The 26,022-nt window shown below is 37.1% G+C and overlaps 1 protein-coding gene across 1 annotated transcript in view; it reads left to right on the top strand.

Annotated features, from left to right (window-relative positions):
* The first annotated feature begins 966 nt into the window (after positions 1–966).
* Positions 967–26,022, top strand: part of LOC116713541 (zinc finger matrin-type protein 4) — a 65,797-nt gene continuing 40,741 nt past the window's right edge. The window contains exons 1-2 of the mRNA XM_032553727.1: positions 967–1,733; positions 22,052–22,168. Coding sequence (XP_032409618.1) covers positions 22,058–22,168 — 111 coding nt within the window. The 5' untranslated portion in view covers positions 967–1,733; positions 22,052–22,057. The remainder of the gene's footprint in view (positions 1,734–22,051; positions 22,169–26,022) is intronic.

Here is a 26,022-nt window from a genome sequence, read left to right on the forward strand (position 1 = left end):
AACCTTTATATAATATTTACAAAGTGGAGCTATACCCCTAGCTCAGACTGTGTCTTTTATGACAAGACACCAAACCATAGATGTACTGATAACACAACCTTTTACTTTGATACCAGCACATGACCAGAGTCCCTTAATGTCATTAGGTAAATTTGTATTGATTATATTCCAACCACTTTGAAGCTCTGCGCTGTTTTTTAAAACCCAGTGCTCTGAAGATCATGATGGTCTGAGATCTTGTTACAGCCCTGGGCCTTAAGGGCTGGGCTGCAGGTGTTACCTTTGTCTATCTTTGTGCTCTTCCTCTTTGCAGGTGTTTCTGATTGGTTTATTTGGAGCGCAGAGTATTTGAACCTGGCTGTCTCTACCTTCTGTGTCGCCTTCAGCGTCCACTCTGCTGCTTGAGGCATGTGGTGTTTTGTTGTCAGGCCTCAGCTCCCCTCCTATTGCACATTTGAGTTTGTCTTTGTTTTTGCACCTCAACATTTCCATATTCTCTCATACAAAACATCCAAGCATTTGCATTACACCACTGATACTGACATCCACAATCCATTGTTGTTTTTGTTAATAAATATTCCTTTTTATGCACTTTAACCACTGCATGGTCTCCCCGTTTTGTTATGACTTTGAGCCAGTCGTAACAGATCTAAATATTTTTCAGAGTTGTTGAAGCATGAACCATCTAGACTCCTAAACTTATCAGAAACCTGTTTACTCAGTATTTCAGGTACCAGAATTAGAGAAAATCTGAAAAATCCAAAATCTGAAAACCAGTGTTCATTTGTATCATGTTGTGCCTATTTATTTGTTACTTAGAATTATTTAGTAATGCATATGTTATTCTAAATGTAATTACCTTTCCCTTTTCCTTTGATTTTTTTCTCTGTGTGTAACTTCAGTTTTGTGTGCGTCAATGGCGCGCAAATAAGCCCCTTACCTAAACCCTGGCAAAGTGTCACCAAGATGTGTTGCTATCGCCTACACCTGCTACACTTTAGCGTCTGGTTTGCCATAATAGTCCAGATTTAGGAAATAAGGGAAAGTAACAGCGGGAGTTCGTGACAAATACTAGACGCGCAAAATTCCACCTCGGTGTCAGGTTATCGCTGGGGATGTTAGGCGATTTTTCTTTCTGTTTATATGAGCTGTTATTGACGTGGGTGAACCAAGCGGAGACCCGCTCCGCGGACCGGGGCGCACATTCACTCACTGAACAAATCGAGCATTGAGCGTGGACTCTATCGCACACGCCGTGTAAGCCGAGAGCGCTTTGTGTCTTTCATTCATCCCGGTGAACGCTGCCGCTTCCCCTCACACTTTCAAGCTCGTCCTCCTCCTCCTTCCCCTCTTCCCTCACGCCGGGAGAGAACGACTCTCCGTCTGATCTCCGCTGTGGCTTTACGGTCCGAGTTAAGTGGATGATATCAACAGAGCTCGGCGCTCTTCTTACCTCCTGCGCGGCACCGCGGACCAGATAAGTCGCCGGGGGAACAAGCGCAGCACGACGCAAAGCATTGGAAAAAGGAGTTTGTTATTTTTTATTTTTCATTTTCTCAGAAGGCACGACGCGGTTTAAAGCGAGGTATACGGTAGAAATATCTATCTGGATGAAGCGGAGTCTCCCTGAGTTCTGACGGATTTTAAGGAACAGGTGCGATACAGGAATACAGACAGGACAGCTGGCGGATGGTTGTCGGTTTCGAGGAGAGAAGTCTCTGCCTCTGCGCAAGGTGAGTGATGGACCGCGCTGCCCAATACTGGGAAATACTGACCAGAGCACTAACAACAGATGAATTATTGACTAGCTCTTGTATTTGACTTTTCACATATTTCTTGTAGAAAAGCCACACATAAAAAGTTTTGTAGCATCACTTTACAGAAAGACCTTGGAAACTTTGAGCTGTTAGTATATTTAATAAATTTGAAGCGGGTAATTCTGCACGTTTAATATGTGACTCTTAACAACATGCAATGATGACGGATCATTTTAAGGGTATTATATCCCTGAATAGATATGAAATGAACACATGGCACTGTAGTGCCAGAACTGTTTGCCTCAAGTTATTAAACGCTGCAACTATAGCTTTATATTGCCAGCCAGTCCGGGCAGATCTTATTATACATAACAATGCCTATTAAATAGTTCAATTTAAGATCTTAGATGTGTTGATCTCTCACCAAAGCATTAGATTTGAGTAATTAGGATAAAAGCCCAAAAGAAAATGCAATATAAGGGAATGAATGGATGAGTTGGATCACTTATAGATGATCAGCATGGACGGTGAGGCAGTTATATCATAAACTCTGAAAGTCATCCACTTTTAAGTCAAGGTAGAAACTGAATGAATAAGTTTGCTTTTTTGTCATTGAGGATGTTCTATTACACAGTGAACAGGCATGACATTATAACCAGTATGGGGACCATGGCTGTGCATTCTTACACCTTTCCTAAAGATTAACTTCTTATGTAATTTAAACTATTGTTTCATCACACATCGTCTTTGAAGATGATGTGTGATAATGTTCCCTATTGTCAAATACATTCCACCATCTGTGATGACAAGATAATCTGTTGTTCACTACACGTGTTCCTAATCTTAATTTGATTGCTGATCAGAATAGGTCATATTTAATGTCACACTGACAGTGAAGTGTAACATTAGGAAATGAACATTTCTGTCAATAAAGAACGTGATTAATAGATCAAAAAAATGTGGTAGTCAGGTGATATTCCTAACCTTGCTTTTTCATTTGTTCATTTATAAATTTCTGCTATTATGTAATGTAAAATGGATTTGTTTTAATACAAATCCAACCCTGACATCTGTCACTTAGGACTAATATCCATTTAGCATCATACTGGATGTCTGCAAAAGTTAATGCAAGATTGTGTGGGAGTTACTCATCAGGTTGTACCTAGGTAACCAGTGAGTGAGTGAGTTAGTTGAGGCCACGCACCCTGCTTAGCTGGTCGTTGAGCATTCTTGTTAGTTGAATTTCAGTGGTTAAAGCCTTTCCTCTGCCTACATCCCCCAAAATGTTGTGCGATTTTGTATCAGAGATATGGGGAATTATTGAAAATTATACGTATTTTCTTATATTGATCACATGTGTATCGTGATGTATGTTGTCATTAACTTATTGCCCAGCCCTACTTACTCCTCAGATGTTTGTGCATTTAAAAGCACAGGAAAATTGATACCGAACAAAATTGGAGTCCAAAACAAAATAATAACTGAAGGAGGAGCACTCTTGAAGAGTTGTTGAACCATCTTCACTTCTTTAACAGGATGGCAGTTGATTGAGCACCGGTGTTTATGTCCATGGACATGGGTTTGTTTCTTTAAGATTGACAGTGGATTGCGAGTGAGCATGTGTCTTTGTTTGTGTTCTTTTGGAGGAATGTTCCATAGCAACAGGGAGTGTATCGTCTCATCCTTAGATATATATTTTTTGTTCATGGTGTGCTGTGACCTTTCTGCTGACACTGTTGTCTTTGCATGGGTGCATCTTCATGTGTGTTCACTAGCAGGGGTGTGTGAGTGTGTGTGAAAAAAAGAGCGAGAAAGAAAGAGAGATCTAATCTCATATCAGTGTGTGGGCCATTTGACCTTTGATAGTATACTTTCATTAATAGCTGCATGATAACTAATTTGTAACCATTAACTGTCACAGGTGCATAATATCAAGATATCAAAGTGTTCCTATAGAAACATCAGTAGACCTTATTTAAAGGGCTTTTTGTGTAAAATGTTTCTTTCAAATATCACACTTACCTTTTAATAAAATCAATTTTTTGAGAAAATTTTGAGAATTTTTAACATGTCATGCCATGGTTGTCATGTCAAGTCAATGTTAGACTAATAACCAGTTCGATATTTTATATCCAGGCAAAGCAAAAAGAGGTCTTTAGAAATTAATTTTCCTTAGCTCCATCACTGTCTTTTAAAACTGCCATGTTGCCAGATGTGAGGCAGTAACGGAAAGAAAATGTGATATTTCAGATTACATAAGAAAAAAGCAAAATACTTGCCATTATTTTTTTCGCCTTGCTTTAACAGTTGTGCATTACTTTGTCATAGACATTTATAACACTCAATGACCTCATCTATTAATGATGTAGTTAAACAGGGATGGATAGAAACTTTACACAGACTGTTTGCGTAGGCTGTTTTACAAGGTCATGCCCTGTTTGGATCACACCTGTGTAGATCTGTCTGTGCCAATATTTGGACCATGTGTTTGCCTGCAGGCCAAAGCACGTTTATTTATGTAAAAGGCACACAAAAGGTAATTCAATGTGGTTTACAGAATATTTGCTGAAAACATTAAAATGGCAAAAACACTTTTTTAAAAGAACATTTTCAAATCAGTCATTATTGACACTTCAGTAATGAGACTCTTTGATCAAGAATTGCCATAACCGATGCTTTAAACCTGATTTAAAGGAGCAAGCGTCTCAGGTTTTCAGGGAGTTTGTTCAAGAATGGAGGCACATAGAAATGAAATACTGCTTCATCTCGTTTCGTTCAGCTCCTGGGAACAGAGTAAGCCGGTCTCTGATGACCTGAGGGGTCGACATGGTTCATATTTCACTTGTAACTCCGAATTGTAAAGCAGCTGTAAATACCTGTAAAGACACCATCACAATAATCCATCCTAATAAAAATGAAAACAAGCTCCAATTTTTCTGGTCTGGTAGGAAATTCTATATTCTGGTGAGAGTATTAAGCTGATTTAGCAACAGGACTTATGCAGTTGTTAACAATTAGATCTATGCCCAAAACAACAGCAAGTTTTCTTTCTTGTTCTGTGATCTTTAATCTCATTGATACTAGTTTTGCGCTATTCTCTACCCTCACATGTTGGGGACCAAGAACAATGATTTCTTTCTTATCTGGATTAAGCTTTAGGATGTAGTGATGCATTGTATACCATCGGCAAAAGATGGTATGGAACTTTGCAGTCAGTATAAGGCATTCTCAGTGTGCAGATAAAAAAGCTCATGCACATTTTGACACAGCTTCACTTGTCTTTATTGCGGGATCCTACCTGCAGTGAGATGTCAAAAAAGACTTCGCCTTCAGGAAAACCTCTTATAGTTGCAGTAAACACAGTTATCAATAAAAATCCACCAATTTTCCATTGTCAAAACTCTCATCTGTTTTTGACAGCAGCAGAAACATGCATTAATACATGAACTTGAAGAATGATTAGGATTAACAAACAAGTGCAGTTGCTATTTGTAGCTCTCAACTGAGTCGACTTTAGTAAAGTTGGAATATTGCTAATATTGTTTTCTTTTCTTTTCTTTTTTTTGTAAAAATAATTTTGACCCACATTGTCTTGAATTTTGTTTAGTTAAGATACATTTGAGGAAAAGCATTTAATGTATCTAAAAGCAGAAATGACACTGATGAAACCATTTTTGTTGTGCGCACATCCCCTGAGAAACAAAATATATAATTGTCTGTGAGCTGCATTGTACTGAATCTATTTATATTGCTCCTTTATAGTCACACTATCAGACTTGAGTATGTTGGAGTTTATTGTTTAGCATTTGATTTGTCAGTCGAGTCTTTTGTAGTGAAGAACAAGCAGCTTACATCTCGTTTTTGTAATTAGGAAGAGGAGAAAATTCCATATTGGTCTTTAGCTGGTAGCAATCATGTCAGTTCACAGAGAGATTGAGGACAGCAGTATGAATGAAGAATGTTATTAAAACGTATTACTTGTGTCACCTCAGTGGCTCTGGTATTGTAATTATATAGTTGATTTATTGCACACTTCTAATTTGTGTTTTCAGCATTTATTATAAGGTCAAACTGATTCTTTGTTGGTTGTGTTGAGTACCTCATGAAAAGTCTGTTTGCATTTTTATCAATATTAGTCTAATCTAGTAGAATGATATGCACTGCACTTTGCAACACAGTGTGAAATTGATTATAGATGAGTTTTGTTTGGGGTTAGGAGAATGCATTAACAACAATATTGACTTTAAAAGTCATTGCTTACTGTAAGTCCTCTGTTTTTGTTGTTGCAACATCGAGTCCTGTGTACAGAGACAAAGTGTCTATATTGCTCAATGCTGTTAGTTGGTTCACGACCTCAGATGACTGAGCAAATATCTGCAAGTGAGAAAACAAAGATTCTTCAACTGAGCTAATTTAGAATGAACAGAAGTGAAATGGAAAAAATGTTCTTTGTTCTGATGTCAAATTTGAATATTTGTTTTAAAAATTTTAAACACTGTGCCATGTAGGGGAAGTAATCAGCGCATTAACTCCTCTAGAAGGACGTGATGCGCTGATCAAGGGTTGCCAGTTTGAACCTGTGCTCTGTTTGTCTCAGTTGTTGTGTCCTTTGGCAAGAGACTTCACCTGGCTTACCCACTGGTGGTGATCAGAGGGCCGGATGCAGTAGCTCACCGCCATCAGCATGTGAATGTGTGCATGAATTAAAGTGAATGGATCCTGAGGATGTGGTTCCCTTCAAAGAGCCATAAGTCCCACTGCTCGTTGACAGTCAACTCTGGGAAGTGGGGTTATTGCAAAGAAATGTAAATGAGTAGCCTTTGTTAACACCTCCAGGTAGCTGATTAGGTTTGGGGACATCTGACATGAAGCCAAGACAAGATTTCTCCGCCACGTAGAAATGTAGCTAAAGTAGAGCAAACTTCCAACAAACAAACAAGGTTATAAAATGAAGGTAGTAAAGCTCATGGCATTACGTGAGGCATTTGGTGAGGCATTCTTGCCTCATCAGCCAACATTAAGGAAAAGAAGATTCCAAACAAGTCATACATCTGGTCTGTAAAGTTACTTCTGGGCTTTACATCCACGGCACCCAGACATAATGGTATTGTTAGCACAATAATGTGAGGGTGTGCTGGAATTACTATTTTGTCTTGCTGGTCAAAATTGGCATTGCTGGAGAATATTTGCCATCTATTTTACCATTATTATTATAGTTTTTTAATCTTCCAATTATTTGACCAGCCATGTTTTATGTCATTGTATCCATGCGTCCTTCTCAGCATAGTTGTGTTGGAATAATTTTGTGTGATGGTGAGTAATTACTTAGTGACATGAAGTACGGAAACGAGCAAATCTTTGTCAACAAATCTTACTTCAAAACAAACGGCAACCACCAACAGTTGCTGACAAACCTATTGGTTTGAATGACAGGCGGCGTCATGTCGATTGTTTTCAAACTTTGTGGACTTTTTTCTCCCTGATCTTGCTTCCACTGTGCCAACACTGAAATTACTTAATCTTTTTTTTTTCCTTTTATTTCTTTGTGTTTGACATTAAAAAGCTTAGAATTCACACTTTCAGAAAATGTAAAGAGCTCAAAATACCTCAGAGGAGATTTATGCCTAATTAATGGTCAGTCACATATACTTTACTCTGAACGTCAGAGAAAGGTATTCTGCAATCTTCCTGAAAAGAAAAAAAAAATACTGATAGAGTGGGGGGATATAGATAACAATATAGAGAAAACCTCAACTTCAGAACTTTATATGTTCGAACAATGAAAAGAATGTGCATTTCTGTCGTTGGAGTGAAGATCTGGAATAAACTCACTAAAGAGCTGAAGCAAAGTCCAAGCATGAGATATTTTAAGATCTCATGCTTACTATGGTTACTATTCAAAAGTATAAGGATGAACAGGGGTGATGAATTTGGCTGAGAATTACAGCACTGTGCATGCAATTGGGTGCAGGGTGTGTATGGGTGTGTAAATATATGTGGGTGTGTAAATAGGATAATATTATTTATGTATATATGCAGGTAGATGCATATGTATATATATATGGGTCTATGTATTACTTTCATTTGGTTCAGGAAAACGTATTATAGTTATTATTGTTTTATTGTTTTGGAAAGGATACTAGAAATAGGAAGACTACTTATGCTATGAATTAATGAATGGAAAAGGGGTACGATTATATAAGTTAAACTTCATCCTACTCCTTTTTAGACTTACAGTCACCGAATAAGTGGTGTATTTACATGTATTTGAGTATGTAAATTTGATATGTATTGTATTTACACTTAGAAACATGAAAGTCTTTATTATTATTATTATGTTTGTTGGTGATATGTACAGTATGTCTGAAATAAATGATCATCATCATCAAGATCGTCTGAATGCTCGATGCCTTCTGTGTTCAGAATGCAGACTGTAATCTGTCCTCAATGGTAAATGTAATAAACGTTTGTTACATTAACTTTTTTACTGCATGTAAATAAATAATCTTATTGTTGTGCACCATGATTGATGCACTACATATATAAACTAGACAGCTACATTCTGAACTCTGATAGAATCTTCAGTATGAAAATGTTTTGCACAAATTATGAAAGGCCTAGTTTTATTTCTGTGTTTCTGACTATCACAGGAAAGAATAGTTATTCAAATCAAGAAATGTATTTTTATTCATACATTTATTATTTAATTAGGCAGGTTTTCATCCAGGTAATCAGACTGACACTCAAGATCCATAAAGGTTTATCAGGGAAAAAAGAAACACGCAAAGATGTTGAAGCTTGTTTAGAAATGTTCTTTGACCTAATTGTTATATGTTTCTCTTTGAGAGCTAGAATTATGAATCGGAAAATCGTAATAAAAGGATGAAAAACAAGTTGAGATTAATTTAATCGACAAAATGATGTAACTGACCTGAAGTACAGCTGTCTAACAATAGGGACCTGAAATCAGAGATGTTTCTAACGTAATTTTATCAAATCCACACCATCTTGTGGACCAATAGCCCTCTGTTGCTGTAGGTTAAGAATCCAAACATGTGCTGTTTGTTCCTTAGGTGTAAATTATCACAAACATATAATTATGATATCTTTTATATTTTCACATCAGAACTCAAGTCTGAAGTATTTTCATTTTTGGCACTTAACTGTGACTCGGGGCTCTCTCTCACTTACCTCATCTGACTGCATAACATATTGAAGCAGGCCTATTATTATGCATATGGTTGAAAAGCTGGCATCAAGTATGATTTGAGATTGTTTTAGTCCACATTTGGGTTTTTTTTGTTGATTTTTTTCCCCATGAGCATTTGCAATGGTGATATGCCCTGTGAAGTTGGTCTCCAGTGTCAAGAAAGAGCAATTTTGTTAATAAACTCAAAAACTTGCTTTGAGACTTTCCTCATATTTTATTATCAAATTAGTTTTACATTTTAGCGATTCTGGTTGTTGAGTTCAGATGGTCAATTAGTGTTTTAAATCTTTAAATGAAGAAAGAAAGAAAAAACTGTGAAATATGTCTTATGAAGTCACAGATAACAGGATAGAAACATTTGGGGAAAAATAGCTTGTATAAAAACAATGCAATTAGTTGCTAATGGAACAGACAGACCCCTACAGTTCTTCTGCTATCCAGCATAGCATTCTCCATATGTTACAGTAACATAAACCCTCCTCATTAAAACTTTGGGTTGCCTTTTGTCTCCCACCATTAACTCAGTTTGCCTAGAAGTCTCTTACTGATGGGCACACTGGGTTGGAGATGTGCTCAGTTAAACTCACAGAAGCAACTTTATTTTTTTCTTGGAGTAATAGTCTTTAATCTTTTAAGTAAATACTGTGGCCTGAAGCCATTGATCTTTTATAGATAACATTACCAGCTAATAGTGCACAAAGGGAGATTTTCACACATAAAACTGCCAGAGTACCCTCTTGATTTCAATTTTCATGTAAAATAAGGGAACACATTACATTTAAATAAATAATATGCCGTTAAGGGTTGCATATGGTGGTTTATTTGACTGTCCACACTGATCCTCTTTGCATTTCTGCACATATCCAGAGTTTTGATTCTCAGCAAAGTAAAAAAACAAACCAAAAAAAACCCTCATTCATATGCATGAACAAATAAAATCTTAAGATTTCTAAGATGCAAAGCTAACGGTAATGGCTTGTTCAGCAAGAGAAAGCAAATACTTTTCATCAAGTTCATAACACCATTATCTAACGTGTACAAGTGAATGGTCTGAGTTGTAACGTGCATAATAATGTAGTGAGAAGTGATGCTCTTTTTTTCCGCGAAGAGTAAATAAGTCTTGCCTACATAATTCCTTATGAATTATCTCTGGCCTAGGGGGAAACATTTTACCCAGTGAAAAAGAAAAGAAGTGGATGGAGAGGGAAAGGCATAGAAGCTGATGAGAAGCATAGCGACCATATGTCATTAATTTGGATTGTCAGTATTAAGAAGTTGAATCTGCAAAAGACTGAATATGAGCACAAAGACACAGGTATTTACCTACTGGAGAGAACTGAGAAAAAAACTGAATATAAGGTAGATAATGACCAGTTTAACAGTATTGTTGCTGTTGAACTGGTACGAGCCAATAAAGTATTTTTTTATATTTTGGAAAGTTATTCATTTGATTTCTAAAGTTCTTGATTTGTGGCTCACAACCATAAAAATTAAGCCATTTCAAGAACATTTTAGTTATTTAAATCCAAGATTATTTGTTTTAGCTGCTGCAATTTATCAAAATGTGATTATCAAGTTTGTCACTTTTGGTTTTACAGCCCACGCACTAACTTTCATGCTCTGTCTGATGACTAATGAAAAACTACCACACTGATTGAGTTACGCATCAACAATTTAAATGCAAGTTGTAGCCTTATTGTGGTCAGAATAGATTTCTATATATCTAAATATTTTCATTGTCCTTCATTTTGACTGACAGGACCAAAAAATTCCAGTCAGCCTATTTTTAACTATCAATTTTTAAAATGATTACAATGACATATTGAATTGCATTTAATTTTCATTTGATTTTTTTAATATTCGTCAAGGTGAATGGAAAATCTACAGCGCGTCATTACACATGAAGCAAATTAATATATGTAACTTTTTCCACAGTGACAAAAAATCCTGTCTGTGGCACCAAATCAGGGATTATTTCTCTAAGTAAGGTGATCAGAAGTCAACATGACTCTGAACGATGGGTTTCCTTATACCGTAAGCCGTCATTTCAGTGGGAGGAAATCCCACAGCAATGGTTCAGCTTCTCCAGATGTGAACCTTGAAAGGACATTTTTAGTTTTATGTCAGAATACCGCTTGTAAAAGCATGGAATATGCTATTGTTGCTTCCATAAGGTTTTAGAGAAAAATAGCTAGGTGCTGTTAATCAGGTGCACTTAATAACTGATAATGGCCAAATACGATCACCTCTACAACAGCAGGACTTACAGTGGTTTGCTGGAGTGTATCCTCCACATATGTATCAACATGCCAATGACAAAGTGGGCTGATCTCACATAAACAATGGCTGCTACTAATTAATTCAGGAAAGGATATAACAATATGGAGTTCTCAATTCTACATTGAGAAATATTTACATTGTCAAAAATCCTAAAACTATTGATCAGGTTGTGTCCCAAGTCTTTAAAACATGTTAAGTTGTAGAACATTTTTGGCCCACTTGAGTTAGAAAAGTGAAAAGCAACTTGATTTATTTTTTAAGAGAGCACATATAGGGTAAACCTGTTCCACAATTGTTCAGGCTCCCTTATATTTTTATGCATACATTACATGCAATATTTTTCAGTTTAATGAACAAACTCTCCTGCCAATTTTAAAGTATGTTGGAGGATTTGTGGGCTTGTTTATTTACTAAAGGCTATTCAGACCTTGTTTTAAATGCATCTCTGATTACCTTTAGTTGAAAATTGGTCATTGTCCATTTTTTCTGGATAATGATTCAGAACACATAGCTACAAATCAAATCAAATAATTTAACAGATACAAAGCAAGCCATTTACTGTGGCTATCTCAATGTCCAGACCTAAATCTGAAGAGTGCACAGAAGAGGACGAGACTCTGTAACACTTGCGTGATGTTACAAAGGAAGACTTAGTGCTATTCTATTTGCAGAAGAAAATTGTACAAAAAATGAACACCTGGGATTTCTGTAGCATTTGCATCAGTGATTTTGTTAAAAATAAAATTCAATGTCATGATTGTATTGAGATGGAGTTCGATCCAGATGGAGATTATTTAATAGAGAAGATGAAAAAATTACAAACTTGCAAAAACAATGGAAACGCAGAGTCAGAGCAAGAAAAAAAAAAAAAAAAAACAGGAGCCAAGTGAAAAGACAGCAGGGTATAACAGGAGGATCCAGCAAGGAATAAGAGCAGGGCTAAAAGGGAGAGAGCAGAAGGCAGACCGAGGAGAGAGAGAAATAATGCCACCATGGGGCAAGGGAGAGTAAACATGGCAACTAGGAAAATAACTAACTATAATAAAGAACATTTATTATAAACACAAGGAACAAATAAACATAACTAAACTAGCTAGAACAGGGGTCTCAAACTCAATTTACCCGGGGGCCGCTGGAGGTAGAGTCTGGGTGAGGCTGGGCCGCATTCACACACACTGTCTCCTCAGCCGAACCTTTCTGATTGCCTATTACCATATTTGGCCGTAGTCAGGCGCTGTAACAGCCGTAATTGTGTAGTGTCTCTATAAGATACTCTAGTATTGCTAATGATGTCAGAAGTATGCGCCACGGCTTCTCTGAGAGCGTGGGAGAAACGTGCTAGACGGACATGTTAGCTCCCTAACTTTTTAGTAATGTTACGGGTTGTTTGGACGCTGCTCAATTTTCATGTCTGATAATATAGCAGCCGTTCAACCGGGCTTTGTAAGGTTGGTGAAGAGCGTATTTATTAAAGGACAACACTGTGGAATTCCCAGTACCAGTGTGGTTGTGAGTTTTTGACCGTCCTGACGAATCTGCCGCCTCCTAAACACAACCCAAGCGTTACAGCGCCTAACCTGAATTACGTTACACTGATCAGCAACTTCCTGGTCTAGACTGGATGCTGGAGCACGTGAAGCGGGAGCGGCCGTGGAAATTGCGCATGTACCGCATGCAAATAATGACAAATAGAAAATGCAAATAGGCCCGGCCGATGTCCCGCCCCCGAGAGCAATATACTCCACCGTGATTGGTAAGTTCATTCAGCTCCGCACACAACACTGAAAAGTGCCAATTATATCAAACTCGCGGGCCACACTAACATTAAACTTTCATATTAAGGCGGGGGCCACAAACTATCGTCCCGAGGGCCGCAGTTGGCCCGCGGGCCGCGAGTTTGAGACCCCTGAGCTAGAACAAGTAATCAAAACTTGAACCCAAGGTCCTGACAGTTACTTTGGGAGATTTCTTTCTTCCAAACTAAATAAATGTAGTCAAATTTAAGGCAGAATTTTTTAAACATTTATCAACTATTGCTGCTATAATTTTAGCTTCATTTATTTTAAAAATTTTTTTTGCAGATCTTTTCTAGACAGGGTTGCCAGAGAGTGTGGAGGGTGCTGCAAATTCTTAGTAGGATGGTAGATGAAGGGAAGGCAGCATTCAGAAGGAATACATTTCCAAGAGTGAAACAGGGGAAACGTAATCTGGAACTTCAAAGAGACACTTCACAGTGCTCTTTCTGGATAGGGTTCCGTATTATTAACCCCATCTCTTGTTATTCCCGCTTGTGACTCATTAGACAGGTCACCGGCTCACAGGATGGTGTCAGTATTTCATTATCTTTATGCATAATTCGAATGTTAAATCAGGATAGTAATTTATTTCAAGTCAGATAGATGGAAGTGCGATGGAAGAAAGTGAAAGAGAAGAACACAAAGTCCAGTTCGCAGGAGTTTTCTTCCTAATGGAGCAGAAATGAAATGGAGGCAAGAAAGAGAGAGCTCAACACAAGCTTTTGCGGCCAGCTGGTGTTCACTTGTCCTTTTCCATTATTATCTCTTCCTCTAAAAAGTGGGGCAAAATTTCCACTAGCATTTTTCATCACACAGACAAGTTTTGTTTTCTGTCTAATAAAAAGTTGTTCTTGGGGGTCATAAAAGAACTAACAGAATATTATCAGTTGGAATGGTGCCACTGAAATTTCCAGCTGGGATGAAATGGCTAACGTTATTACTTTATATACAGTAGGACTCGCATTTAGCACAAGAACATCTAGTTTCATATAAATTCTAAGCTGGGCTTAGTGTTTGAGTTTATTTAAAACAGGGGTCTCAAACTCCAGTCCTCGAGGGCCGGTGTCCTGCAACTTTTAGGTGTGCCTCTGCTGCACCACCTGAATAGAATAATTAGGTCATTAAGGCTCTGGAGAACTGATCTACACAAGGAGGAGGTAATTAAGCCATTTCATTCCAGTGTTTTGTACCTGTGGCACATCTAAAAACTGCAGGACAGCGGTCCTCGAGGACTGGCATTTGAGACCCCTGATTTAAAACAACAAAAAGCTTCATCGAGTTTAGCAAAAGATGTTTAATGATCGGTAGGCTCGACGCTGTGATTTCAGGGAGAGTGTGTAGTTCACATCTATGTTTAATACTTGATGCTGTCTTAAAAGAGATGCTGTATCCTGCACTGTCTTTAGATGCTTTAGGCTTTTATGGCTTTGGTAAGACACAATCCCTTTTCCTGGTTTAATTTGAGCTTTGCCTTTTCCACATATTAACAATCTATTTCCTTGCTTTTACTTATACTGTGAAAATGTGTTTGTAGTTATATCCCTTTCATATTGTTTACATCTTTCTCAGAAACATGTTGTGGTCTGTTTGAACATCATCAAACAGGACATCATCAGTTTGATGTCCCGTCTTTCATCATCAAACCACCAGATGCCCACAACTTATCTTCTTACTTTTAGTGCACTACATATTACAGCATATTATTGGGAAAACAGGAGAGATATGGGATGAGAAGGGTGCCATATTCTATCTCCACCTATGGGTGGAAATTAACAAGACGGTGGTACTATTCAGAAGGGTTACTTGTTGGATACTCCAGTGATCTGATTGGCTCAAAATTGTTTCCACTATATTCAATATATTTGTAAAGTCACTAATTTATTCAAACTTATTATTTTTTACAGATGATATTAATGTGTACTGTTCTGGAAAAAATTGAAAGGAGCTTTTGCCTACTGTTGAATTGAAATGAGAAAATTTTAAAACTTGCTTTGAAATCAACAGATTATCAATATAAAAAAATCATGGTGTTTGTAAATCAAAAGAAATTAATGGAGATATGATATTAAAATATATGTGATGCTGAAATTAAATGAATAATGGAAAATCCATTTTTAAGGATTGTTGTTGATTATAAATTAACATGGAAACAACACTGAATATATTTTTAAAACATTGCAAAAACAATATAAATTTTGCATAAGTTTAGAAATGTAGTAACAAATTATAACCTTTTGCATATAATTTACTCTTCTCTTATACTTCCTTATATATCCTATGGTGTGGAAATGTGGCATTACACATGTGAGAAAACATGATAGTTTCTAAATGCAAAAATAGTCTACTTCTACAAAAATATGTATTTTTGTGGAGGTCATCAAAACAGCATTCAGGTGATTTGTGAACAACAAGCAGAACCAGCTGTTCCAACCAGGACTAGCAATGAAACTAAAAGCAGGCCAGAAATAACTGGCTTGCTTTTAGTGTTGAAGGAAGCCTGTTAATGGCAGTTCAGGTGTGGCACAATCAGGCTGGCATGCCTTCCACTTTTCTCCCTGCAAAAAAAAAAAAAAAAAACTAAAAAAAAAAGACAAAGACAGAACAACTAGTAACTGGAGGGGTCATGACGTTGGACTTTGCCTTTTGGCTTGTTGGATTGTTCAGGTTGTAGACCTCTGGTGCTGAATAAATTTTGTTCTTCCCCAGCACTAAATTACCAGTGTGGAATTGTTTATTTTTTACTGCATTGAGAAAATGTGTAGCATGAGAGTGACTGAAAACTCTTTCTTGGAGTGCCTGAGTCTAGCCTCTGACTGCATTAGAGTTGAAAGCCCTCAGCACACACATCTTTCTATGTTGCAGATTGTTTCAGAAAAGCAGGAGGAAAGGAACAACCCTCCCCAAACAGAAAAGCTACTTAATTTTTACTTCAACTGCACCACCTTTAGGAGCTGATGGCCTCAGGCAAGCACTTCAGGCTGTCTAAAATACACTTTCAGATTCAGAAACACTCATCTAAGCCCATTTGCACTATAAACAGAAACAAAAACATAGAGCTCGTTGTTTTAAACAATACTGTTAACTACCACATTCTTACAATATCCAAAATTGTATGTTCTCATAAGTTTGGTTTTGTTAATTTCACTGATAGTCCTCCATGATCATGACGCAGTTGATCAGATTTCAGTTGATCAACACAGATTTCATTGTAGTTAGACATAATTATTAGAAAAAAATATTTATATAACAGAGTATGCTTTTGGGGTGTTTTTGGTTGCATGATAATGATGCCCACACTCACATCGTCCTACTCGTTTATAATGAGTTTCAGACTATGTTCTTTCCTTCTTACACATAAATCATTTACAGTGTGTCCAGTCTGGTAGATTTTCAGGGAAAAAAAACAACTAACAATGTAAGTTTAACAAAGGTAACTGGTTTTCCCCCCGCCAATTCAGTGTTGCTTGTCAGTATATGTCCAAAAAGTTGCTATTTCAATATTTGTTTTTCTTCATATCCTAGTCTTTGTAGTGTGAGGCGCTTCGGGCTCCTGTGGAGTAGATAAAGCGCTGTACAAGTACAGGCCATTTGCAGAGAAGAAATGACTTCTACTGTGGCAAAAAGTTTAATATTTTAATGTGCACGTTTATTTTGCGAATAATAAAAACAATTCAAGTCTACATTTTAAAAAAGCTGAGAAGAATTATTCAAGAATCAATATTCTATGTTACACCGATATCATCTGTGTTTCTTTGGGTTGTAGAAATACATTCATCCTGTGAAATTAAGCAAGGTCTTAGAATGAGAGTTTTAATTGTAGAATTGTGGTTCTCAAAATTAACGTCGCAGAAAATTCTTTAAGGTTACCAAACGTACATACATTTTTATAAATTTATGTACGTTTAAAGTCAAATAATTTGGACCAATAATTTCAAAATTGGGCTGTAAAAGGCAACAGCTTTTCTGACGTTGGAATTCCAGTAGGCAAAGCCGGAGCAGCCTTACTGGATCCTCGGTTAAGGAGAATCCAGTAGCTTCAAATTCAATACAGCTATCTTGCATATAATTACCTCAGTAAAACCAGTTATTCAGCATCCTGAATATTTACATCTTCTTACATCTTCATGTACAGCCCGTTAACCTCCTTTGCTGATGATGTTACGGCAGTATTAAAAATAAGGGGCTAGTTCGTGACCAGATATTTTCAAAGGGTAATCCAAGATTAGATAGGCTGGTCCGAGGACAGATTTCAGCCCCACACTGACTGCCTGATTATAAACTCTGGTACCAAAATCAGAGTGCTAATCCCAAATTAACTGACTTACAGTCACACAGCAGTGTCTGCAAAATGTAAAACTTCTCATTTATTTACAGGATTTACAGCATGTCTATAGTGGCACAAAATCCCCCTTTTTTCCCAAATGTGGGATTGGTTTACAATCTATTGGCAAATCAAACAGTTGTTCTAACATCAGAAATTAAGATGACCTTTGTAGAGTGGAAGACAATGGGCGTCTGCAGCATTACCACTTAGCTGTGGTGTGTGAAAGCAGGAAAATCTGTGTGAACAGTTTCTGTATTATTTGAAATGAGAACAGAATAGCTTGAACTTGAACAAACCATGGGTTATAAATATTGTAGTCCAGGTTTGAATAGCCCACATGTAGTGGTACTTATTCTTTCCGAACTCTACATGTGTTCTTTACACCATATAATCAACTGAAATGTCCTAACACAGATTGTTCAGAGGTTGTTAACAACAGGTCAACATCTCAAGAACTCCTTCCTAAGTAATATTCTCAAGCGTACAGCGTGAAGCTTAAATAATTCACCTCTATCTAAGGGCTCATGATAATTGCTTAGAGCAGTGGTTCTCAACCCTGTTTCTCAGAATCCACTCTCCTTTATCTTTGATGACTCCAGCACACCAGATTCAAATGAGTGGATTACCTTCTCAACATGCCATCAAGTGCCAGGTTTCAGAACCACTGGCTTATATTTCACCAGAGAAGGTCACATGCTGATAGCCACTGGAGATGGTCTTTGCTATGACGATAAACACTATCATGCAATTTTGTAAGATCTGGCTCCTCGAGATACTGTAACACCGCTGATGACAATAAATACAATCATATAGTGTTGCACCAAAAGTCTTTTATGAGCATGGGTAATATCCCTGTGAATTTGATTTATTTTTTCTGCTTCAGTCAGGAGTTATTTGTCCCTCAAACTACAAAATTAAAGGTACCTTGAACTGTCTTAATCCAAAAATGATGATTTCTACATGACTTCTTCTTGGACCAGAGCAAGACGATACAAACTTTCATACATTTTTTTTCTTTAAAGTATATTTCCTGGTGTAAGGATTTCTGGATTTATTTATTTTTATTTCCATCTTTAGCAGAAACTGCCAAAACAAGACAACCTTCACCAGAGAAGAGACCTTTTTATTACTCAGATTTTGTATGAACCTTCTCTTTAAATTATGAGCAAACAAGAGATTTTACACACTGATGTAAAATGTCTATTTTTGAAAGAGACTGTTTCAGGAACGATTACATTGCTACCAAACACCTCCACAGTGAAATGAACTAAACTAAACTGACCTCCTCCTGTTGATCCAACTTTAATTATTTATTGTTCTAAAATTATTGCTACACATAGTTTAAATTAGGTTAAATCCATGTAACACACACATGCACTGGGTTTGCTCTCCCCCATTCCTCTATACCCCCTTTCCTTTTATCTTCTTCATTATGTTCCCCACACTCTATCTTTCTATCTTTTCGCTTCGTTGGGCATGGCATTCCATTAATCTCTCCAACAGATTGGCTCTATTAATTAGTCTACATCTCCCATCTTGTGTCCAATAATCAAAGGTAATAGAGATATTATAAAGATATAGATATGCCTTGCATCACACTCACTTTTAATTAGCCTGAAGATTAAAAGATAGAATCGCCTCAGTCTGGCTGACGTCCGCGGGCATTGCAAGGTCTTTTTATCGCTGCAACATTTAGGCGCATGACATATTCTGAGGCAAATTTAGTGTGTCAGTTCTGAATATAATCTCTTATTTAATGCCTCGTAGGGCACTTCATCGTGGAGGTAATAATGTGACATTTTCTAAGGATGAAACATGTTTTCAGCTCCTCATCTCTGCCTTTTCAGATATTAAAATATACCTCACAGGCATGTACATGTACAGAGCAACATGCAGAGGTGATGGTGTCCTTCTCTAGATCAAATGCATTTCCTTTTTATTACTCTGTTGTATAAACATGGCACTGTAAAGTTTAAATGGATAATGAAAAATAATGAAGGATGTATTTGTACACTGTCTGGTGGTTATTGAAAGGTCTAAGGTGGACTAAACAGAAAAGAGCAGATGGATAATAACAAATGTGATTTTAAGCAGTGAGTGTGTGCGCATGAACAAGCCAATACATCAGTTTACATTAATTACACACCAGACCTGTGATCCAGAAGAAGACTTAAAGTCACAAATCTGAGCTCATCACAAAAACTTAGATTTGTCACACACTGTTATTCAGAGGAATATATCACAGTGAAAACTGACCTTCTGAAAACTCAGCTTCTGTGTATTTTAAGCTTCTAAACACTTTACCCTTGTAAAACCTCTGCTGTGGCTTCCCTGTTGAATGAACCCCACGCTGTTTGATAGCTGATGTTTCTGAATCATTTGCTAAAGACTCATTACTCACCCCAGTCCAGTCAGAGCGGTGCCTCAAGGGAACACATAATGAAGAAAATGGAAAATTGAACACAAGACCCCAGAGTGCACCACTAAACCCTTCCTTGTAACATTACCCAGGATAAAAACTAAAGAAAAACATAGCAGCCCACTTAAGACCCCACAGTAATGTTTCCCGGCGGGTAGCTTGGGTCTTCATCGTTTCATTTGTTAAGTGTTTCCCTCACGTTTGAGCCTTTAAGAGATTTTAGAAACTTTTCTCTGAAGAATTTTGTTGATCTTAGTTCAATTTACGTTAGGGATTGTAATTCACAAGAGTTAAATTATAACTGTGCATCACATCTTTTGTTTAGTAGACCTTTTTAATCAATCCAGGAAATGCCCAAACTATGGCTAACATATTGTCAGCATAATTGCCTAAGTAATTTTTTGACCAAATTGAGATATCTGCCTAACTTTACTCTCCTATCACTGATGCATCATCCTGCCTTATTGCCATTGTCCTTGGATAATGTAACTCTTCTTAGAGTCCAAAATCACTGTCTGCCTAAGTCATCTTTTTGACTTAGGCATTTTTGCCGCTACAAGCAGGGATGGCGCACCACCTGAGAAACAGGGCTCTGCTGACCACAAATGAAGCCTTAGTTCTTCTCTTCGAGTCATTTTGTAAGCTAGTTCACATTTCTTCTACTTTGTAGCCAGTAAATGTACTTTCAGTAAATCAAAGGGGTTTGGAACTGTGTGTTTAAACTTAATCACATTTCTGCAACAAGGTAAGATGAAGTTGTGTAAGAGTTTGCCAACGCTAACAAATTTTACCAAGAATATTTTGTCTAATTTCTAGTCCAAACAATCTCTTTACACTTAAAATAATAACAATATCAACAAAGTGTTTTACAACTTGGGGTAGCTGATTAACATTAAAGAGATGCTATGGACATGAAGCAGGACCTAAAATAAGGGACAGGGGGAGGAAGTTCAAACCATCTCTTACATTGATCGTAACGGGCAAAAACTGGCAAATAAGCCTGATGCTCTGGACCCTCTGGAAATGACTGTGCAAAGATTTCTTCATCAAATGAACATTATGGACAACCATGAGCATCCTCCTTATCAGGCTGCTATAAAACAACATATTGTCTTCAGTCAGAGGCTTCTGTACAGCTGCAGTAATACAGATTGCTGCAGCAGAGCATCCTTTTTCACAATGATTACCAAGGTTTGATATTTATACAGGAATAAAAAATGTGTGCTCAGTTTCTGATGTTTGTTTGCAGTACATTATCAGTAAACAGCCCTGATGCAAACACTACACTTCCATTAGTCTGGCATTCGGTGTCATGAATATATAAATTAAACCAATATCAATGTGTTTACTAAAACGAAAGGTTACATTTTCACCCTTTTTTGGAAAAATAAAACAAAGAAATCTTAGTAATATGCCAGAAATGCCCTTATATCACTATTTGCAAGACTACAGGACCAGAGAAAACCAATATGTATAAGAACAAATTTCAAACCTGAGACATATCAATGAGGCAACAGTGTAAACTATTGCACCATAAAGCATTTGTGTGGATATGTATAAACAAACAAGTTATATCTGAAGTTATATTTATTTCCTTTTATGCAGTCTTCTCCTCAGTTGGAGATGAATTAGTCAAAACATTCAAGTTTAATTTATCGAGTTGCATTGCTAGAATCCTTTGAAAGGTAATTAGGTACAGAGGACTTAAACATCACACAAGTACAACACAAATCATGCTAATGTAAATTACATTGGTGTGCTACTATGGAATTAACTCTCAGTAGTTCAGTATGTTACTGAGATTCAGACCAGACTATAAAATAAACTTGCTCACCTTTATAAATTATTATTGCTCTATGTTGAAATGATTGCAGTTTATAGGAGTGTTCAGAATTTTTTTTTCAGTTTTTCCATGTCCTGAGGTTATTGACAAAAGTTTGACACAAAGTCAACAAAATAAAATATAATTTATTGCTCAACAAAATGGTAAAACCAAAGCCTGAGCCTCTGGTTATTGTTTTTAAAGCTGCAGCCAAAATAATCCACTAGAAGATAATCTAATGGAGAGGTTCAACATATTTGGGGCTGAACTTTTGTGATTAATTAGTCACTTTTGGGAAAAACAGTTTTTAAGTTGAGAAATATTCATGCTTAAACAGCTTCTACACACATTGCAATGTTGCCTCACGTTTGATTCAATCGTGCATTTTAATATTGTATATTCATTTTCGTTCTGGTTGGCTGTGTGTGTGTATGTTTATGCAGGTTCAGATGAAGATGAAGTCTGTGGGCGTCGTGGATGGAGGTTTATTCACAGAGAGCTATTGCAACATCTGCAATGCTCAGCTCATCTCCGAGTCCCAGCGCACCGCTCACTATGAGGTGAGCTTGTCTCTTCAGTTTCAGAGTTTTTTTTCAGAGGAATTAAAAGTAGGACGGTCTAAAGCAAAAACTGTTTCTATGATTACTACTACTGCTTTTATTTCTGATTCCTGCAATGCATCTGCTTTATTTGTACCAATTTGTGCTTGTGCCATTCAACACTGTGCTCATCCATTATACATCGGGATACATGAGCATAGTACCGTAGTTACTTGCACCCAAACAAGCTCACTTTGTTTTAATGTGGTCCACTTTTCAGCAGACCCTCTATTAGTATTATAATGAAAGGCCATTAAATAATCAGTCTTTAAATTAGGTGATCTGATTCTATATGCGAGTGCATCTGTTTGTTTATCGGCGTGTTCTTGATTCTGTGCGAAGCACTGAGGTCAGTGTTGATTATATATGGCAGGTTTAGAATTAACAAGCAGACTAATGAGAACGAGGGGCTTTTTTGAGAGACTTAAACAAGGACAATGTCCATGTAGGGGTGTGTGTGTGTGTGTGTGTGTGTGTGTATCTGTCTGCTCACAGGTGTGTATGCTTTATTTTCATTCGATGACAATCTATTTCTGACCTTGATTTTTCAAGCCTGACAAAATAAAAGCAGCCTTTAGATATAGAGGACAAGATGAGTCACACCATGTTGTCGGAGTCAGCCTTTACAAAAGATCTCTGCAGAGGTCAGTGGATCAAAAAGACAAGGCAAGAAATCATTTGAAGGCAGGTGATTTTGGCACATTGCAGTATTGTGAAAGAGTTATTCACCCCTGTCACAGATTATTTTTCTGTCTTCTGTTTTTTGGGGGGTTTTTTGTCACACTTAGAATCTTAGAATGATGAAACTTAATGTCAGATCAGTAACCTAAGTGAATAATAAAATTGCTTAGTGCCCCCATAGCTCTTCTCAGAGTGTGGGGGGCTCAGGAAGGGAAGGGTCGTGACATGCGATAAAAATATACTGGAAAAAGTAATTGAACATTTAGCTTCACCAAACCTATGCCAGAAGCAAAATCAATTTATTTAAGGCACTTAAAGCTACAGTGAGTAAGGAGGCACATTTGGGTCAGGCATCTGGTACAGAGGATTTAGCCTATAAAGTGCTATCCATTGAGGGGTTAAACAATGCAGTGTAATTACATGTTTAATTTCACATATCTATGTATATGTTCCCTGAACAAGTTTACTACTACTACTTGTATGCATAGTAGAGCAAGTTTCCCTTATTTTCTGTTGAGTACTGGGAGACTACCTGTGTTTGGCTACAAAAACATAAATAAATAAAATTTAACAATTGCTTGCATTTTAATTAGTGCTGCAGGAGGGACTTACGCACAACACACACATCGTGCACATGTGAATTTACATTTTGTTTTTGTATCTGTTTTCTGTTTTATGTGCCAAATAGGCAAACAAACTGTTATTGTTTGAAAGAGAAACAGCAAAAACTAACAAAATTCTCTGTTTGTAACTTTAAAAACTTGACTTATGTAGACTTTATTCAACTCATTTCAGTCAACAGATCTTAAATTTCAAAGAAAGATCGAATAAAAAGTCTGTTTTCTTTGATGTACAAAATAACCAATTTTCTTTCACACAAACAAAAATTAGGCCTAGGTAAATGGGGGTCTTGTGACAGGAAGAACTCTTCAAAATGAAAGAGAAAAACATTGAAACTTGCAAAGTGTCAAAATTGCACTAGTATGTCTTCACATATGTGTTTTGATCACCTGAAACACATATGAAGACATGTTTCTGATAATCATAATCTTGACTGTGATCTTTATCTGTGCTGTATGCTGCATGTATACAAAACTCACCATAACAAAATGCCTTTTTTCCTTTTAGCAGTCCTCTCCTCTGTCTCCATCGACTTGATTTGACACAACAACACAGGAAAAGGAGAGAAAAGAAACATGCATAGTCCATTAGAGCAGTGTGAGCACTGAGGGTCATTGCAGGGTAGCCTACCAACTCAAGGTCCAGCTTTTACGGTCCAGATCCCCGAGCCATCAAACACACAGCCATTTATATACCTATAAACACACCGCATACTCTCAAGACACTCGAAAACACGCATATACCCACTGACAAAATGCATTAACAGCCATGTGACAAGTGAGACTGAGGAGCAATTCTTCTGCTGGGGGGGAAAGGATCCAATATAAGCTGATGGGCTACAAGTACAAGTGCAAGTCTTGTCACAGTTTCCCAATTGCCTTCTTTGTATGCTTTTCAGCCGTGATAATCGCCTTGCTTCACTAGAACATTAGCCTCTGTAGAACATGTCCCATCAGCCTCCAACTGCTATACATGTTTGATTTAGATGGTTGAAATCTTTATTTGTATCTCAGCATTTTATCCTGTTTCTCTTTGTTGCTCTGAAGCAGCAGCAGCCCATAGAGATTAGAGACAATCCTAGGTTTTATATAGAGATTGGAAATGAAGGCCTGACTTTGCCAGAGATGTCTGATCACGTTCACATTTACACATCTCTGCCCTGCAGTATGTCCGGTTATTTCCATTGCTCATTATTAAAGTGACAGCTAGCAGCTACAAGGACAGCTCACTGTCTTTTCATATAAACATTTCTGCACTCATATTGCTAGTCTTTATATTTTAAACTCATATGACACAGGAAGCGATTGCATTAGGAGAAGGCTCTAACTATGTAGGGAACAAATAAAAAGACATTTTGCACTAAAAACTAGTTCAGTAGATGTCACACTAACATATGTAATACATTTGTTGAATTTTTATTTTTTCCTTTTTGTTGGGTTTCATATTTATAGGTAACTATGACATTGTTGTTTTTGCGATAATTATCACTTGTTGGACCTAAACTCTTTTCTCACTTCTCTCAGCAATGAAAAGTGTGAATTTGCAGGTGAAGAAATGTCTAACTCCCTAATCACCTTCTTAATGTCTTAATTATCTCTTCAGGAAGCTGTGGGCAACCCATGCCAGTTATCACAATGTGTTACAAAAACACCATTCCTCTTGAACTTCTTTGCATCTCGTCACATTACAACCGCAGACTTTAACATATTTTTGCTAGGATTTTATGGACCAATACAAAATAATGCATAATGGTTAACTGGCATCAAAATAACAAACTGATTCATTAACTAGCTACATATACTATCAAATTAATACATAGTTTACACTATTAAACAATATTGAATAAAAGTAAAATGCTGCAAAGTGGCCCAGTTACATTTGTACTCAGGTTTTACTGATTACTTGCTGCAAAGTGGCCCAGTTACATTTGTACTCAGGTTTTACTGATTACTTTGTAAAACCACATCTCTGCAAATTCAGCTTGTTGTATCGGCATTATATCTCAAAAAGCTTTACATTAATGTTAAGAAGCAATGGGTTTTTCCTTAATTTTAGTTTTACAGTGTGTAAATTAACCTTTTGTATGTGTGGTTGAAATGTTTGTTACCTTGTGGGTGTGTCTTCTGTGGCAGCCATCTTGGAAACCTGCTAAAGAGGAGGCCCGCCTTAACTCAGCTCTTTTACAGAAAGAGCAGTGATAAGAGCTGGAGTTTGATTGGCTGATTTAAATTGAAAGGGCGGGGTTTAACCAGTATGTAAGTGGACTGCTGGATGTAGCAGAAAGATTGAGAGAACTAAAACATGCATACCGGTCTTTGAGGACTGCCTTTGGACACAGAGTTCTGGCTGTCCGTTTAGCATTCCTGAGATAAAGCTGGTGAATCTCCTCCTAATTATCAAGCGTTTTGCTGCCTCTAACTAATTTTCCTTCAGAACTGCATGTTTCTGCCAAAAAACGCATTCCTACAGCATGATTCTCCCACTATTTGTCACTGCGGTCTTTTCAGGAAGAT

Source organism: Xiphophorus hellerii, chromosome 22, assembly GCF_003331165.1.
Source record: "Xiphophorus hellerii strain 12219 chromosome 22, Xiphophorus_hellerii-4.1, whole genome shotgun sequence".
NCBI classification, from domain to species: Eukaryota; Metazoa; Chordata; class Actinopteri; order Cyprinodontiformes; family Poeciliidae; genus Xiphophorus; species Xiphophorus hellerii.